The sequence below is a fragment of the Cervus canadensis genome, chromosome 33 (assembly GCF_019320065.1).
Source record: "Cervus canadensis isolate Bull #8, Minnesota chromosome 33, ASM1932006v1, whole genome shotgun sequence".
Classification (NCBI taxonomy): Eukaryota; Metazoa; Chordata; class Mammalia; order Artiodactyla; family Cervidae; genus Cervus; species Cervus canadensis.
The window spans coordinates 23,989,873-24,009,948 of NC_057418.1; the positions used below are offsets into that span (position 1 = coordinate 23,989,873).

General features: G+C 36.7%; 1 protein-coding gene across 4 annotated transcripts in view; it reads left to right on the top strand.

Moving 5' to 3' along the window:
- ESR1 (estrogen receptor 1) overlaps positions 1–20,076 on the top strand; it is a 272,302-nt gene that overhangs the window by 115,758 nt on the left and 136,468 nt on the right. For all 4 annotated transcript variants that reach the window (XM_043457166.1, XM_043457168.1, XM_043457167.1 and 1 more), the window contains one exon: positions 9,995–10,330. In XM_043457166.1, coding sequence (XP_043313101.1) covers positions 9,995–10,330 — 336 coding nt within the window. The remainder of the gene's footprint in view (positions 1–9,994; positions 10,331–20,076) is intronic.

A 20,076-nucleotide genomic window follows, 5' to 3' on the forward strand; every position in this document is an offset into this window, starting at 1 on the left:
CATTTATTTTGCTTCTCACGTTGTTCCAACCTTGGCACTGGGAAGTTTACAAGTTAAAAAAAGAAGTATTCTTTTGACATACACATCATTATGCAATTTTTTTTTTTTTAGCAAGTTCTTCCTTTTCTGTCACTACAAGATGGTTCAGACTCATCTTGTGTATTTCCTGCCCCAGACCTAGAATAAGCCATTTTTCCATGGAGACATGGTTCTCTTATTCGGAACCAAGATCTGGGTATTAGATGTACTTGCTGTTCCTGGGAGTATTGTTATTTCTAGAGCCTCTAAGCTGACAGTGTATGGAGATATATGTTTTTATACTACCCCATGTGTATACACCTATTTATAAATATTTTATTTATGTTTTTTATACAGCTTAATCTGTATCTGTTAAGTTCACCATGAATACACACTGATGTCTTCAACTCTAATCAATTGTAGAAGGAATCATTCTAAACTTCTCTTACCTTCCACTTCTTACTCCAACAGTGTGAAACCTGGCTGTAATCATGTGCCATTCATTTACTTCATTAATTCCAATATGCCTAATAGTGGTTTCACAATGGTTATAACATTTATAAAAGGAGCTATACATAAACTCCATACTCTAGTTAGTAGAGTTATAATAATTAAGGAACTTTTTATGGCTGGCCCAGAATATGGTCTGCCTTGGTGAATATTCCACTGGAGCTTGAGAATAATGTATATTCATTTGTTATTTGGTGGCGTCTTCTATAAATATCTACTAGAGCAAGTTGATAGTATTTTTGAAGTCAATTCCATTCATATTGATTTTCTGCTTACTTAATCTGTTATTGACAAGGAGATAATGATGTTTCCAACTGTAATAGTAGATTTATCTACTTTGCTTTTCAGCTCTAACCTTATTGCCTCCCTAAAGAAGTATCTTAAAAAATGGATATGATATATGAAACATATCATATATGTTTTAAACCTTAGATATCAGGCAGTGTGGGGCAGTGTTTCATGAGAAAGGGAAATAAATGAGATGAGTCCTGCTGCTGCTCCAGCTTCCTATCTGAAGAGAAATTCAAAGCCATAGTCAGGGAGGGGGAACTCGGGTGTAATCAAACACAGAAATTAAAACATGGCGGTTATCCAATGAATGACAAAGGAAAGAAAAGCTATAAGAAGGAAGGAGCTAGAGCCGGTAGGCTGGGGTGGTGTCCAAGATTGACTATGGAGGAAATGAGTTTTTACTTGGGATTTGGTGGCCTATGTCAGAGGAGTAGAAATTGCTCATGGTGGTGATATTAGAAAGTATTATAAAAGTGGCACGGCCCAACCCTATTTCATTAAAAAAAAAAAAATTCGTGGAGGGGATTTGTAAAGAGAGCTTGGAAAAGCACTTTAGGATCATTTGCAGAAATACGTGAGTCAGTGTCATGTTTGGTTTTATTCCGTAGGTTAGTGGTTTTTTAAATTTAAAGTATAACCTGTAAACTCTTTTAAAAGTAAGTTATTTCTCTAATGTGTGTGTGTGTGTATATATATATATATATACACACACAAGCAACTGATTTAGACAAATGGGGGGAATGGGACAACCAGAAGCCCAACCACACTGCCTCTGATACCTGCTTAGAATTGCCAAGAGTTTTCAGAGAACAGTTAAACCACCCTTGAGGTTTTGAGAGCTTTCAATGGACAATAAGAGGATACAGTGTGTGTGTAAGGGGGATTAATCAGCTGACAGTTGATTTGATTGGAAGGGAGATTGAAGGTAGGCAAGGAGACAATTTAGAAGCTGCTGCATCAATCTAGGCAGAAAGGGAGAAAGGTGTGAACTAGGGTGGTGGCAGTGAAGACAGAGAGAAGGGGAGTAACAGAAGTCACCGTCCAGCTCAGATAGTCAGTGTAGGCAAAATGGGCTGCTTCCATTGTTGGCATGCATCTTTTTAAGTCCCACAGTTGAACAGTGGGAACCAAGGGAGTGCCTGGGCATTGGTCTTTTCTATCTCTCCCCATTGTTAGATATGTGGGGAAATACAGGTAGGGGTGATATGCTAGATGCTAAAAGAGGAAGAGAAAGAGCATTAAGTAACTTTAAATGAACTAGGTAATTCATAGCCTCTATGCGTATCATCTTTTTGCCTTTTCATACTGTTCATGGGAGTTGATGATGGACAGGGAAGCCTGGTCTGTTGCAGTCCACGGGGTCACAAAGAGTCGGACACAACTAAGTGACTGAACTGAACTGAAATGTATCATTGTAAATGATACACTTAGAGGCTATGATAATAATAATCTGTAATTGCACTAGGGTTGAAATCTCTGTGATGCCCTTGGTATGACTTTGGGGAATGATAGTTACTGTATAAGTCTTTCTTCTATTAAGTGAGGACTCTAACAGTGCCTACTTTACAGGCTTCATTTCTAGTATTTGAAAGGAAAGCATTCAAATTGATGCAGGGGAGTTTCTCTGGCTGAAGTTTCATTAGTTATTATCATTATTTAATTCTTAACTAATCACCACTTCTGTTTTCTTCAACATGTTGAATTAGAAAGCTTTTAGCGTGTTTCTCTGTCTGGCTTTGTAATACCTCATGAATAATGTGGAATTCTTGAGAAACAAAAGAAAGGTGATTATGCAAGTGTTTGAAATATTTAATAATACATTAAAGTAGTCTTGGGAAATTGGAGAAATAGCTTTACTGAAGTTATAGTAGCTTTTTGTAGAGGCAACGGGTATTAAGAAGAAAAAAGATCATTTTAGGAAAAGAAAATTTAAAAAGCAGAATGCATTAGAAGCAAATGACCCAATAAATTCAATTAAGTAATGAATATTCAGATGGCATTCATTTTTCCTGAGATATAATGGCCAAGCCAAAGAGTTTAAAGAATGAAAAAAAAAAGGATGATTGAGTAAACTCTAAAGTATTAGAAGTAAGTCTTTCGAAACTCCTAGTTGGACGCATTAGGACAGATATTTTTATTTTAGGGCCAGGGTGTAAGCGGTGAATATGTCTTCAGACCCTTTCTCCCTTCCAGGACTTCACCCCTACACTGCCTTACCATGGACTTCCCCAAGTCTAGGCAGTCTTAAATTCCTTAGGGATCTTAGAGAGTGCCCTGGGCATCATCTCTCTCCCTTTCATTTTCATTCCAGTGATCTGTGCTTATTAGTTTAATAAATTCTCTTCAATTAATACTTCCTTGTGGATTAGAATCTCTCAAATTCACATTGAGTACTACTAAGTGGAAGTTCTATACTTGGCTTCTAAATCCTTAAGAACAGTGCAACAAAGATATTAAAGGCTTAAAACAAGGGCATGTAATTCAAAGTGGTGGCATTTCACATGTATGGTGGGCTTGCTGGATGAGAGAGTTTGTATCTCAAGCCTGAGGGTAATCCTTAAATTTTGCAAGTTAAAAATTTTTTTAAAGGAATGTAAAGAAATTTGCTGTGATATAACTCTTGTCTAGTCAGTGACACAACTTGAGATCTAATAATGTTTGTCCACTAGCAAATCTGTTACATGGCGTCTGTATTGCGTTGCTAAATATTTGCTCAGTCATTCTGGGAATTGACATTTTGGGGTGCTGAATACATCTGCTTATATGGTGCTACAAGCCAAAGTGCTATCTGTTACAAATAAACATCTCAACTGTCAAGGAGTTTGTTTAATATTTGCATGATCTAAGCTAGTTGGTTTTTTTCCTCTCTGCTTTGTGAACATTTGTTAAAATACCAAAATGGTTGAAATAATTTAGACAAAGAAAAATGAGCTTAAGTAAAATAGTTATTAATCTATGTTGTCTGGAAAAATCCTTGGTAGGGAACATAGAACGAGTTTTTTAACTTAATTTGGATTTCAGTTACGCATGCCACGCCTATACTCTGTCACTATATATAATTAGGAACTGGCTGTATATTCCATAGTGACACAGGTTATAATTATTGGCTGTGATCTGCAATTCTCATTTAACCTAGGTTAAAATAGAATTGGAAATTTGTCCATTTTTCACCTATTGCACTCAATTCCAGTTTGAAATTTTTTGAACTACTGTAAATATGCATTATTATCACTGGCATGTCACAGCTAATATGACCATTACTACTTCCAAGTAGACACGGTTGCTTTCCTCTTGGAGTTGTGCCCTGGGATCCTATCTTTGTAGTCAGGCATACGATATGTACAGCTTCCTAATTTTGCTCCATTTGTGCATCTTCCTGAGCCTTTGGCATTTGAAAAATATAGAGCATTTGGGGTCAATTTAAGAAAATATTTGTAAATGCCAGCTAAATCTCAGTTCAGTTCAGTTCAGTCGCTCAGTCGTGTCTGACTCTTTGTGACTCCATGAAGCGCAGCACGCCAGGCCTCCCTGTCCATCACCAACTCCTGGAGTTTACCCAAACTCATGTCCATCGAGTCGGTGATGCCATCCAGCCATCTATCTCATCCTCTGTCATCCCCTTCTCCTCCTGCCCCCAAACCCTCCCAGCATCAGGGTCTTTTCCAATGAGTCAACTCTTCGCATGAGGTGGACAAAGTATTGGAGTTTCAGCTTCAGCATCAGTCCTTCCAATGAACACCCAGGGCTGATCTCCTTTAGGATGGACTATTCGGATTTCCTTGCAGTCCAAAGGACTCTCAAGAGTCTTCTCCAACACCACAGTTCAAAAGCATCAATTTTTGGGCGCTCAGCTTTCTTTACAGTCCAACTCTCACATCCATAGATGACCACTGGAAAAACCATAGCCTTGACTAGACGGACCTTTGTTGGCAAAGTAATGTCTCTGTTTTTTAATATGCTGTCTAGGTTGGCCATAACTTTCCTTCCAAGGAGTAAGTGTCTTTTAATTTCATAGCTGCAATCACCATCTGCAGTGATTTTGGAGCCCAAAAAATAAAGTCTGACACTGCTTCCACTGTTTCCCCATCTATTTCCCATGCAGTGATGGGACCAGATGCATGATCTTAGTTTTCTGAATGTTGAGCTTTAAGCCAACTTTTTCACTCTCCTCTTTCACTTTCATCAAGAGGCTTTTTAGTTCCTCTTCACTTTCTGCCATAAGTGTGGTGTCATCTGCATATCTGAGGTTATTGATGTTTCTCCTGGAAATCTTAATTCCAGCTTGTACTTCTTCCAGCCCAGCGTTTCTCATGATGTACTCTGCATAGAAGTTAAATAAGCAGGGTGACAATATACAGCCTTGACGCACTCCTTTTCCTATTTGGAACCAGTCTGTTGGCCCATGTCCAGTTCTAACTATTGCTTCCTGACCTGCATATAGATTTCTCAAGAGGTGGGTCAGGTGGTCTGGTATTCCCATCTCTTTCAGGATTTTCCACAGTTTACTGTGATCCACACAGTCAAAGTCTTTGGCATAGTCAATAATCCAGAAATAGATGTTTTTCTGGAACTCTCTTGCTTTTTCGATGATCCAGCGGTTGTAGGCAATTTGATCTCTGGTTCCTCTGCCTTTTCTAAAACCAGCTTGAACATCTGGAAGCTCACAGTTCACGTATTGCGGAAGCCTGGCTTGGAGAATTTGAGCATTACTTTACTAGCGTGTGAGATGAGTGCAATTGTGCGGTAGTTTGAGCATTCTTTGGCATTGTCTTTCTTTGGGATTGGAATGAAAACTGACCTTCTCCAGTCCTGTGGCCAATGCTGAGTTTTCCAAATTTTCTGGCATATTGAGTGCAGCTCTTTCACAGCATCATCTTTCAGGATTTGAAATAGCTCAACTGGAATTCAATCACCTCTACTAGCTTTGTTCATAGTGATGCTTTCTAAGGCCCACCTGACTTCACATTCCAGGATGCCTGACTTTAGGTGAGTGATCACACCATTGTGATTATCTGGGTCGTGAAGATCTTTTTTGTATAGTTCTTCTTGTGTATTCTTGCTGCCTCTTCTTAATATCTTCTGCTTCTGTTAGGTCCATACCATTTCTGTCCTTTATCGAACCCATCTTTGCATGAAATGTTCCCTTGGTATCTCTAATTTTCTTGAAGAAATCTCTAGTCTTTCCCATTCTGCTGTTTTCCTCTATTTCTTTGCATTGAATCTACCTTACCACATTTGACTCTTTGATAGTTTTATAAATATTCTCATCTCCACCTCTCCAGTTGTGTTTAATTGTTCTGCATTCCAAGTCTGTGGTCATTTTTGACTTGTGTTCAACAATGTGAATCAAATATTTGAGACTCAAAGAGGTGCGGTGGTTCAGCTCACTGCTGTAATAGTGCTATACCTAAACCATCTGAAGAGTCTACTTCTAAATTTCTCCAAGAAAGGAAATCTCATGTATTGGCTCAAACATAACATTGTCTCCTAGAGATACCTTCTTTGTCTCCTCTTCTTAGCTTTACTTCCTCTCTTCCATTGTGTTTTGGGCAGTTCATTCATTCATTCCACAAATAACAGGACAACTTTTGATTCATGTCTTTCTCCCTCCAAGCTAAAGACTTCGTGGAGGGTACCATAATCTGTCTTTGTTTAGCATCGCATCATCTGTGAATATACATTGTTAGTATTGAGCAAATGTTCACAAAATGAATACTTTGATAAGCAATTTTTAATAACTGTCACTTTTAGAACCTGAAGTTTAAAATTATTCTAGAAAATAGATTTGTCTATTTGTCTATAGTGTGACTGCTGGGACCTTTTAAAGTGGGGGCAATACTGTGTTTTGTTTTGCTTAATTTACCTCATGTCTATTTGTCTTTATCTTGGAAATATTTTAAAATGAAGATAAATTGCGATGATAACAGAAAGCATCCGCTTCATTTTTAAAAAGTAAAATGCGTGTGTATAGTCATAACTTGATTACTTAGGTAACTTTGTTTTGTCTTAGGGTGAACAAAATCACCTTTAATTATTTCTTCTTTGTTCAGATCACCTGCCTTTATCTTTCCATGTAGATCTGATATTAAAAGATTGTATTGTTTACATCTGCTTACATTCTCTGTTTACATTCTCTCTCTCTTTCTAAAGTTATAGAGAGGGAGTCAAAGAGTATTTGAGTTATACACATACACTGCCTAATATTGAAGAACAATGCATTTTTTCACCCTAGTTGCCACCCAAAGTAGGTAAATAATAATCAGCATCATCCTGTCAAGAGTCTGACCTCAAAGTTTCTAAGAGATATGAATCTCTAGGAATTCTTTGCTTCTGATCTTCCTTTCCTGTTTTTCATCCATGGCCACTGGTCTTACATTCTAAAAGGGAGATCGTGGAGTCCTACACTCTCAGGAGAGAAAGTACATTGAAAGTCACGTAGTACAAATACTGGGAAACTGAATGCCTTTGGTAACACCCCTGTAAAGTCTTCATCTAGCCTATTCTTGGAAACCTCCAGTGACCCAGCACGTCCTTTCCTGTGGCAGCAGAGTCTATCTTTGTTGTCAGCTTGGACTATAGACCGAGTCTTTGTAGCGAGCTCTGGCTTCTCATGATTTCCACATATTTCTTCTGTTTTACCATTTGGACTCGTAAGGAGCAGGTTGAGCCCATCTCTCTTAGTCAGTTTAAGGTGCTGGAATAGAAATACCACAGGCTTCATGGCTTAAACAGCAAACATTTCTCACACTTCTGGATCTCGGGAGCTCCAAGTTTGCCCGCAGATTTGGTGTCTGATGAGTTCCTGCTTCCTGCTTGTAGACAGCTGTCTTCTCACAACCTTACAGAGTGGAGAGAGCAAGTTGGCACCCTGGCCTCTATATATAAGGGCACTAATCCCATTTGTAAAAGTTCTACCCTTGTGACCTAATGACCTCCCAAAGGCTCATATCTTTGGGATGGTATTCAAAGTGTGAATACCATCACACTGGGGATTAGATGTCAACATATGGATCTGGGGGAGACACAGACATTCAGACCACAATGCCATTTTATCAGGTACAGCCCATGTGAAGGTGACACTCATGTTTCCTCTAAGTCTTTTTTTCTCTCTGGCTAACCCCTGTTAGTGCCTCAGTGGTTCTCTGTGTGACCTGGTTTCACCTCTCCTCACCATCCTCGTTACTCTGAAAAGCTTTGCTTTGCTGGTCTCTGCCCCATCCAGCACTGTGTGTGATAGTCCGGGTGTGCTCTGATGAGCTGAGAGTAGGGTGTGAGTTTCGCTTCCTTAATTCAGATATTATACTCACATTAGCACATCTAGTGATGAAAAGAATTGCCTTAGGACAGCAACTGGCCAAAGATTACTCTCATTTGACCTATTTTATTTCTTTTTTGTTTTGTTTAATCACTAAGTCATGTCTGACTCTTTTGCGACCCCATGGACTGTAGCCCACCAGGCTCCTCTGTCCATGGGATTTCCCAAGCGAGAATACTAGAGTGGGTTGCCATTTCCTTCACCAGGAGATCTTCCTGATCCAGAGATTGAAATTGGCAGGGGGATTCTTTACCGCTGAGCCACCAAGGAAGCCCATTTTACTTGTAGATGTCCTTAAATTTGTCAACTATGTGGGATACAATTTTGAAACTCTGGTAACTGGGGAAAAAAACACAAGCTTCATTTAGAAGCTTGGATCTTGGGTCATACTTAATAGAGAATGGCCTTGGACCAGTTCATGAATCTTTCTAAAGGAGCAGTTTTCTGGCATTTACCTTACAAGGTTATTGTGAGGACTACATTAGTTGTAAAATGCGTACATGTAAAGTGTATTTAAAGTGCTTAAGCACATGGGAAGTGCTCAGTGTATGTTAGTGATAAAAATCTTTATGACTGTTACTTATTCCAAGAGTTCTGAGAAATGCTTACTTTGATACTGAACAAATAAGGAAGGGTCTGTGGCACCATTATATTTTTAATATCATGTAACATATCTAATCTAGATCTATAAGAATAAAAGCTATGCATAAAAACTCACCAGTGAACATTTGTCCAAACTCCTTGACAGAACAAAATAGAGCAAAGTTCTAACATTAGTTATTCATCTGTTTTGGAATCAGAGGACAGGTGATCTGTTACAAAGAATTTTACTTCTCATGTCTTTAATATTAAAATTAATTATATTAGATTTTTACCAAAATTATTATTTCTTTTATACAAATCTAAGAAATGTGGCTTTCTGGTCTGTTTTGGAGAGATTCGAGTTTTTGAAAATATGAACCCTTGTGTTCATTTTTGTCTTTTAAAATATTTGTTTCTGCTGATACATTTTAGTACTACAGCCTGGCGTTTTCTAGGTTAAGATGCTGAACCAAGCCTCAAAGCATCTCTGTGAAAAAAATCGGAGTCTCTCTCCTCCTTTAATTAGTTAGAGGGAACTACAGCTGGTAAATCTTTGGGGGAAGACTATTTACAACTATTTTAAAACTTTAATATTAGGAAAATAGAAAGACACTTGTGACAACTTAGAACCTAGTCAACAAGTTGAGGGTCTTGGGTCGATTACTCAGGTGATGAGGTACAGCTTAGTAGCAATAAAAGACTGACTAGACATCTGTGGAGGCTAGAGACTGTCAGATACATTTCGGATAAATCATTCCTCTTTAGTGTCTTCCGTTAAGAGGTCTACTTGGGTGATAAGGACATTTATTAAGCACTTTATAAAGATGCTTTTTAAATTTGCTATTGAAAGAATATTCATAGCAGGAGCGATCTTTGATATGTCATATTTCAAGAGTAGCTAATTATTATGTTGTCTTTTTTATAGCATCTGTTACACACACACACACACATCCTGCAATGGTTTGAAAGAGCAGCTTGTACTGGCTCATAAAAGCCTATTGTTAAATTTGTAGGAGTTTTGTACACTGCTTGATCTTAGACAAGAAGCTTGAAATTTGCCATGGTGGGAGTAGTTACACCATGGAAATTGGTGAATGCTACAAATCAAAGCCTTTTTTTCCCCCCTCTTGTGGACAGCTGGTTGTTAAACACTTAACCGCACAACTGTGTCCCAAACTATTTCCTTAAATAAAATAAAGGCTGTTCGTGTTGAAAATGGTTTTCATGTGAAAGTTTATTTGAGCAAAAGAATAAGCTGTTGTTTGTGTGTGTTCTCAGGGATACGGAAAGACCGAAGAGGAGGGAGAATGTTGAAGCACAAGCGCCAGAGAGATGATGGGGAGGGCAGGAACGAAGCGGTGCCCTCCGGAGACATGAGAGCTGCCAACTTTTGGCCAAGCCCCATCATGATTAAACACACTAAGAAGAACAGCCCGGTGTTGTCCCTGACGGCTGACCAGATGATCAGTGCCTTGCTGGAGGCTGAGCCCCCCATAATCTATTCTGAGTATGATCCTAACAGACCTTTCAGTGAGGCTTCAATGATGGGCTTGCTGACCAGCCTTGCAGACAGGGAGCTGGTACACATGATCAATTGGGCAAAGAGGGTGCCAGGTAAGAACACTAAGCTTGACTTTTATTTTGAAGAGCCATTAACTATTTTTTTCCCCTGTATACAGAGATTTTATTCAATTTTAAAAGAAAACGAGAACTTTAGACAATGCTTTAACAAAGCAAATCTGTCCAGCTTTGAACCAAATTCCAAGAGTAGCCAGCTTCTATTTTTCAGCAGCTGGCAAGAGCACCCTTAATGAGCTCTGTTGACATTTCTATCTTCTTCATCCATAAGGTATAAAACAAAAACCAATCTAGACTCCTTGATAAGCTTTATGTGGTCATTTGAGTTTTACAAATGGTTTCTCTAATGGTAAGCCAAAATCATTTTTGTGTCCTCTCGAGACAGCTTTACTATAACATACGGCAATGTTTATCTTGGTAGTGAGTCGTCTGTAAACAGTCAACCAACACTGTATGTTCAATTGCATATAGATTGGTTGCCATTAACTATTCATGAACAGGTTGCTGTATGTACCATGGGAGAGATGAAAAGTGAAAGTGAAGTTGCTCAGTCGTTTCCACCTCTTTGCGACCCGGAGGGCTGTAGCCCACCAGGCTCCTCCGTCCATGGGATTCTCCATGCAAGAATACTGGAGTAGGTTGCCATTTCCTTCTCCAAGGGATCTTCCTGACCCAGAGATCGAACCCAGGTCTCCCACATTGCAGGCAGACGCTTTAACCTCTGAGCCACCAGGGAAGAGATAGTGGGACACAATAGCTTGTTATCTAGTTGGTTTCAGGGTTATATCAGAATTGATTAATTTTCAGTATCTATACACTCTTAATTCTCCTGGAAGTCAGGAAATAGTGTTTTGAAATAAAAATCTAGATGTTTAAAGTTTTTAATCTGACATTGTTTTTTTAACCCATCAATATTCACCCCCAAAATCTGGGGTGAACACTAGATAATAAATGCATTTAATATTATATGTTCACTGTGGCAGAAATTTTTAGCGCTAAATGATCTATGTCCTATAAATTTTTAATGTTGAAGACTTTTGTTCAAAACACCTAAATTGTGAATCATCAATTTTACCTTACAAGATTTTATTTTAAGGTATTTATGAACTAAAGAAATAATGTTTTTTTTGTTTTGTTTTTACTGAATGCCAAATATTCATTTAACTGTCTATTAACATTTTAGGAACAAGGCAATGCAATAGAAAAATCAATTAGGTTCTCATCCCTGAGAGGAGCTTGTGGAAAGATAACAGTGACTGAAGTTATACTTGATCCTTCAGCTGATACTCTCAGAACTGGTGTTCTTATAAAACATGACTGTTGCTCTTATTGTTCAGGGAGAAGACCTCTAATTATTATGGAGACAAGACTAGAAAATGACCTCCTCCTTACCCCATCATATCCATTCAGAAGCTAACATAGATGAATCAAGGCAAGAGGAAGTTAAATCTTCTTTTCTGGGCTTATAGACCAAACAAGTAGTGAATTTAGATAGTGACTATCTTGTGAGTTTTCTTTTAGTAGATGAACTTATTATCTATGAAGCATGGGTTTTTTTTAATTAAACTAAATAAAAAAGGAGTTTTGTAACTTACATTTCAGAGATTATAGGCCAAGTGAATATACATCTGGCCTTAGATTTGCATTTATTAACATGTAAGCATGTCGTCCTTTGAATAAGGAGCCAGCAATGTTGTGATCCAAACTGGATAGAGGGCATCTATTTAGGTGGCAGAGGTTGGATTACATGGAAACACGGGGATTCACAGGCATATTTAGATTTTGAGTCAGTCCAACTGGCAAATAGACTCCCAGCCATGTTTGGAATTAAGAGGTTTTTTTTTTTTTTCATTTATTTTTATTAGTTGGAGGCTAATTACTTTACAATATTGTAGTGGTTTTTGCCATACATTGACATGAATCAGCCATGGATTTACATGTGTTCCCCATGGAATTAAGAGTTTTAATGAGCACTTCTCTACCTTAATATTCCTATGTGAGGCAAATCCATGATAAGTAAATATTGGAGTTTAAATGTAATGTGGTTATAGGTTTTCTCATTATATTCATTATTGCTTTCATTTTTTAGAAAGGTACTTCAGGAAGAAAACACAAACAAATAAACAACTAATGGTCATATCCCTGAGAACCAACTCTTAGTTGCCCTTAAGTTTTATTGTTGTATAAGCATGTATTTTCCCTAATGAGTTTTGGTAATATTAGTTCCAGAACACTGCTGAAGTCAAATATATATCTTTCATACTTAGCAGTAGATTTCCATCTTGACATTTTTATAAATTTAAAAATTTGAAGGACACTTGAAACAATGGGAATTAAGTTCAAATACAAAACCAGTGGGAGAAGGGCATGGTAACTTACTCCAGTATTCTTGCCTGGAGAATCCCATGGACAGAGGAGCCTGGCAGGATACCATCCATAGGGTTGCAAAGAGTCAGACATGACGAAGCAACAGCACTCGTGCACATTACTAATGAATGAAGAATTCATGGCAATAATCATCTGTGAAAGTGAAAGTGTTAGTCACTCAATCCTGTCCGACTCTTTGGGACCCCATGGTCTGTAACCCACCATGCTCCTCTGTCCATGGAATTCTCCAGACAAGAATACTGGAGTGGAACAATGAGAAAACAGAAAGAGAAATTAAGGAAACAGTACCATTCACCATTGCAACAAAAAGAATAAAATACTTAGGAGTATATCCTCCTAAAGAAACAAAAGACCTATACATAGAAAACTATAAAACACTGATGAAAGAAATCAAAGAGGGCACAAACAGATGGAGAAATATACCATGTTCATGTATTGGAAGAATCAATATTGTCAAAATGGCTATATTACCCAAAGCAATCTATAGATTCAATGCAATCCCTATCAAGCTACCAACGGTATTTTTCACAGAACTAGAACAAATAATTTCACAATTTGTATGGAAATAGAAAAAACCTTGAATAGCCAAAGTAATCTTGAGAAAGAAGAATGGAACTGGAGGAATCAACCTGCCTGACTTCAGACTCTACTACAAAGCCACAGTCATCAAGACAGTATGGTACTGGCACAAAGACAGAAATATAGATCAATGGAACAGAATAGAAAGCCCAGAGATGAATCCACGAACCTATGGACACCTTATCTTCGACAAAGGAGGCAAGGATATACAATGGAAAAAAGACAACCTCTTTAACAAGTGGTGCTGGGAAAACTGGTCAACCACTTGTAAAAGAATGAAACTAGAACACTTTCTAACACCATACACAAAAATAAACTCAAAATGGATTAAAGATCTAAATGTAAGACCAGAAACTATAAAACTCCTAGAGGAGAACATAGGCAAAACACTCTCCGACATAAATCACAGCAAGATCCTCTATGACCCACCTCCCAGAATATTAGAAATAAAAGCAAAACTAAACAAATGGGACCTAATGAAACTTAAAAGCTTTTGCACAACAAAGGAAACTATAAGTAAGGTGAAAAGACAGCCCTCAGATTGGGAGAAAATAATAGCAAATGAAGCAACAGACAAAGGATTAATCTCAAAAATATACAAGCAACTCCTGCAGCTCAACTCCAGAAAAATAAATGACCCAATCAAAAAATGGGCCAAAGAACTAAACAGACATTTCTCCAAAGAAGACATACAGATGGCTAACAAACACATGAAAAGATGCTCAACATCACTCATTATTAGAGAAATGCAAATCAAAACCACAATGAGGTACCATTACACGCCAGTCAGGATGGCTGCTATCCAAAAGTCTACAAGCAATAAATGCTGGAGAGGGTGTGGAGAAAAGGGAACCCTCTTACACTGTTGGTGGGAATGCAAACTAGTACAGCCACTATGGAGAACAGTGTGGAGATTTCTTAAAAAACTGGAAATAGAACTGCCATATGACCCAGCAATCCCACTTCTGGGCATACACACTGAGGAAACCAGATCTGAAAGAGACACGTGCACCCCAATGTTCATCGCAGCACTGTTTATAATAGCCAGGACATGGAAGCAACCTAGATGCCCATCAGCAGACGAATGGATAAGGAAGCTGTGGTACATATACACCATGGAATATTACTCAGCCATTAAAAAGAATTCATTTGAATCAGTTCTAATGAGATGGATGAAACTGGAGCCCATTATACAGAGTGAAGTAAGCCAGAAAGATAAAGACCGTTACAGTATACTAACACATATATATGGAATTTAGAAAGATGGTAATGATAACCCTATATGCAAACAGAAAAAGAGACACAGATGTACAGAACAGACTTTTGGACTCTGTGGGAGAAGGCGAGGGTGGGATGTTTCAAGAGAACAGCATCAAAACATGTATATTATCTAGGGTGAAACAGATCACCAGCCCAGGCTGGATGCATGAGACAAGTGCTCGGGCCTGGTGCACTGGGAAGACCCAGAGGAATTGGGTGGAAAGGGAGGTGGGAGGGGGGATCGGGATGGGGAATACATGTAAATCCATGGCTAATTCAAGTCAATGTATGACAAAAACCACTACAATATTGTAATTAGCCTCCAATTAATAAAAATAAATGAAAAAAAATAACAACAAAAACAAAAACCATTTCCTCAGCTATTAAAAAAAAAAAAAAAAAAGAATACTGGAGTGGGTTTCTATTCCTTTCTCTAGGGGATCTTCCCAACCCAGGGACTGAACCTGGGTCTCCTGCATTGCAGGCAGATTCTTTTACTGTCTTAGAATCTTCTGTATTTAGGAATAAAATGGAGATGGAAATCAAGGGAAGGAAAATATCATGTCCATGCTTAGCCATTCCACTGTTAAACCCCACAAGTAAACAAATTTATGGTAATGAGAAGTACAGCAAAACCACTTTATAACTTGATTTGTTTAGGAGACCTGAACGTTTCCAAAGTCCTTGGGCCAAACTGTCTTGTTATTTGATGGTTTAAAAAAAAAAGAATTATAAAGGCGAAAATGAAATTATATATATGCTATGGTGATAAGATGAAAAATGAGGGAAAAATAGTCTTCTGGAATCATCTTTGGAGATGATTATCAAGTTTCTCAGAGAATTTGACAAAGTCGCACTTTGAAAAGTTTTTTTACATCCAAATACCATCTGTCATTAAAAAAAAAAAACCAACTCACACCTGAAATCTAAAATCTAATATAGACAATACTACATTTATATGGTCATAGTTTGAGATTAACAATAATATTAATCTAATATAGATTTACCTTATATAGATACACTTTTTGCCTTAGTATGAATAGTAGTAGGAAAGCCAGTTGTAGAGCTACCTGGAATTAACTATATGATACCTGCATGGAACATTTGGATATCCTCAGACGGCTATCAGTATAACAGAGATTGTGAATGACTTCATTTTTAAGATTTTCAGCATTAATTGAGTATACTTGACAAATGTAATATTTAAAGTATATGTTACAGTCATTTGATAGACATTGTAAAAGAATTCCCTACATCTATTTAACTAAATATCCATCACCTTACCTATTTACCTTTTCTTTCTCTAATGAGACCCTTAAGTTCTACTTTCTTAGCAAATCAATTATCCAATATAGTGTTTTATACTAGATCCTCAGACTTTTTTCATCATATAGCTGAAAAGTTATACTCTTATCTATCTTTTTCTATTTGTCCCATCCTCCAAACCCTGGCAACCACTTGTGTACTCTCAGGAATTTGACTTTTGTTTTTAGATTCCATGTATAAGTGATAGCATGCAATAGTTATCTTTTTCTGACTGGCTTATTTTTAATCATAATACCCTCAAGGTCTATTCGTACTGTCGCAAATTGCAGGATTTCATTCTTTCTCATGGCTGAATAACATTCCATTATGTATATCATTGTAGATACAGATTTATCAGATCTTTTTCCATTCATCTGTTGATGGTCACTTAGTTTGTTTCCATATCTTGGATACACGAGAGTATGAATATTTCTTTTGATATTCTGTTTTCAAACCCTTTGGATGTATATTTAGAAATGAGATCGCTGGATCATATTGTAATTCTGTTTTATTTTGGCAGGAGTGGGGATCTCTTTACTGTTTTCCACAGTGGTTGCACCAGGTTACAATCTCACCAACAATTTGCAAGGATTCTCTTATCTCCAAATCCTTACCAACACTTATTATTTGCTGTCTGTTTGATGATAACCAGTGTAACAGGTATGGGGTGATATCTCATTGTAATTTTGATTTTCATTTCCCTGATGATTGCTTGAGGACCTTTTCATGTACCCATTGGCAATTGTATATTTTCTTTGGAAAAAACGTCTATTCATTTCCTCTGCCCATTTTTCAATCAGACTGGGTTTTTTCCTTTCTTTTGCTATTGAGATATATGTGCTCTTCATATACTTTGGATATTAACCTTTTGTCCAATAACATGATGTGCAGATATTTTCTCCCATTTGGCAGGCTGCCTCTTTGTTTTGCTGGTGGTTTCCTTTGCTATGCAACAACTTCTTAATTTGATGAAGTCTCACTTGTTTATTTTTGCTTTTGTTGTTTTGCAAATAGAGACAATTTTATTTCTTCCTTTTAAAATTTGCATGTCATTAATTTCCTTTTCTTGCCTAATTACTATATTAGGACTCCCAGTACTATGTTAATCAGGAGTCATGAGACTGGGTACCTTTGTTTTGTTCCTGATTTTAGAGGAAAAACTTTCTGTCTCTCACTGTTTGGCATGGTGCTAGCTATGGACTTTTTATATATGACCTTTATTATGTTGAGGTATGTTTCCTCTATACCCAGTTTATTGAGAGTTTTTATTAGGAATGGATGTTAAATTTTGCAAATGCTTTTTCTCTATTGTTGATATGGTCATATACTTTTTATTCTTCATTTTGTTAATGTTCTATATTGATTGATTTGAAGATGTTGAACCAACTTTTTATCTCTGAAATAAGTCCCACTTAATCATGGTGTATGATTCTTTTAATATGTTGTTGAATTTGGTTTGCTACTGTTTTGTTGAGAGCTTTTGCATCTATGTGTATCAGGGATATTGGCCTGTAATTTTTTTTCCCCTTGTAATGTCCTTGTCTAGTTTTGGTATCAGGGTAATTATGGCTTTATAAAATGATTTGGGGCATATTTTCTCTTCTTCCATTTTTGGAACAATTTGAAATTCTTCGTTAAGTGTTTGGTAGAATTCACCAGTGAAGCAATCTGAGCTTGTCTTTGTTGGTATGTTTTTGATTACTGACTCTATCTCCTTACTAGTAATGGTCTATTAGAATTTTCTGTTTTCATGATTCAGTCTTGGTAGCTTGTATATTTCCAGGAATTTATCAGTTTTTTCCTGTTTGTTCAGCTTGTTGGCATATAATGATTCATAGTAGTTTCTTACGATTCTTTGTATTTGTGTTATATCAATTATAATATTACCTCTTTCTTTTCTGATTTTATTTTTTTTCTCTTGGTAAGTCTAGCTAAAAGTTTGTCTGTTTTGTATATATTTAAAAGAAAACCATCTCTTAGTTTCAGTGATCTATTCTGTTGTCTTTTTAATCTTGATTTCATATTTCCAAGCTAATCTTTGTTATTTCCTTCCTTCTACTAACTTTTGACTTAGTTTGTTTTTCTTTTCTATTTCCTTGTGGTATTAAATTTGTTGTTAATTTGAGTTCCGTTTTTTTCTTCAATGTAATGAGCACTTTTCTTTTTTTTTCTAATGCAGCTGTAAACTTGTTAGACTGCTCTGCTGCATTTTGTAAGTTTTGGTGTTTTATTTCAATTTTTGTTTCCAAGTATTTTTTATTTCCTTTTTGATTTTTCTTTGACTCATCTGTGGTTCAGAAGCATGTTGTTTAATTTCCAAATATTTGTGAATTTTACAGTTTTCTTTTTGTAGTTAATTTCTAGTTTCATACCATTGTGGTTGGGAAAGATACTTTATGTGATTTCAGTCTTCTTAAATTTATTGTCTTGTTTTGTGGTCTAACATATGATTTATCCTGGAGAATGTTCCATGTGTGCTTGAGAAAAATGTTTTCTGCTGCTACAAGAAGTTCATCTGGCCTAATATGCAGTTTATACAGTTTAAGTCCAATGTTTTCCTTGTTGATTTTCTGTATGGGTGATCTATCCATTGTTCAAAGTGGAGTATTAAAGCCCCCTACTGTTATTGTATTGCTGTCCACTTTCTTAAGGTCTGTTAATATTTGTTTTATGTGTCTAGGTGGTCCTATGTTGGTTGCATAGATGTTTGCAAATATTATTATATGTCATCATATTGGATTAACCCCTTTGTCATTTTAAAATGATGTTTTTGCCTCTCATTAAAGTCTTTTGCTTGAATTCTATTAATATTTTGTTTGATAGAAGTATAGCTATCCCACTTTCTTTTGGTTTCCACTTGTATGGCGTATCTTTTTCCCATCATTTCACTTTCAAGCTGTGTGTCCTTAAACCTGAAGAGAGTATCTTGTAAATAGCATATAGTTGGATCTTGTTTTATGATCCATTCAGCCTTTTGTCTGTCTTTGCACTGGGAAATATAGTCCACTTGTATGTAAATTAATTATTGACAGATGTTTACTTATTATCATTTTGTTGATTTTTTCTGACGGTTTTGTATTTATCTGTTTCTTTTTTCTTCTTGTGCTGTTTTCCTTTGTGTCTCGATGTCTTTCTTTAAAGGTGTGTTTAGGTTTCTTTCTTATGATCTTTTGTGTATTTAGTACAGATTTTTGCTTTGTAGTTACCATGAAACTTATATAAAAACTTAGAAGCCTATTTTAAGTTGTTAACAACTTCTAAAGCTCTATATTTTTACTCTTCTTCATGTTTTATGGTTGATGTTGTAATTTATATATTTTTTTACCTTGTGTATTTGTTAGCAAATTACTATAGCTATAGTTTTTCTTTTTTACCATTTTTCATACTAGATTTAAAAGTTAGTAAATACCTACCATCATTACAACATTGGAGTGTTCTGAATTTAACTCTATATTTACCTTATTATTGAGATTTATATTTTCTTTTTTTTTTAAGTTGAAGGATAATTAATTGAAGGATTGTTGATTTACAATGTTTCCAGTGTAATGTGATTCAGTTGTGTATGTGTATCCATCTATCCTATTTGTCAGATTCTTTTCCATTATAGGTTATTATGTTGAATATAGTTTCCTGTGCTATGCAGTAGATCCTTGTTTATCTGTTTCTTAGATTTATACTTTGATATGTTTTCCTGTTACTAATTAACATCCTTTCATTTAAACTTGAAGGCATACCTTTAACATTTCTTTAAAGGCTAGTCTGGGATGATGAGGTCCTTTGGTTTTTGCTTATCTGGGAAACTCTTGATCTCTCCTTCAATATTGAAGGAAAACTTGGCTGGGTAGAGTATTCTTGGTTGGTGTTCTTTTTTTTTTTCTTCAGTTCAGTTCAGTTCAGTTCAGTCGCTCAGTCGTGTCCGACTCTTTGCGACCCCATGAACCCCATGAACCGCAGCACGCCAGGCCTCCCTGTCCATCACCAACTCCCGGAGTCCACCCAAACCCATGTCCATTGAGTCAGTGATGCCATCCAACCATCTCACCCTCTGTCGTCCCCTTCTCCTCCTGCCCTCAATCTTCCTTTTCTTCAGCACTCTGAGTATATGATGCCCTGTAAAGTTTCTGTTGAAATATTGCTGATGGTCTTATCTATCTTGCATGTAACAAGTTGTTTTTTCTCTTGGTTCTTTTAAGATTATCTCCTTGTTTTTAACTTTTGATGCTTTAACTTTAGTGTGTCATGCTGTGAGT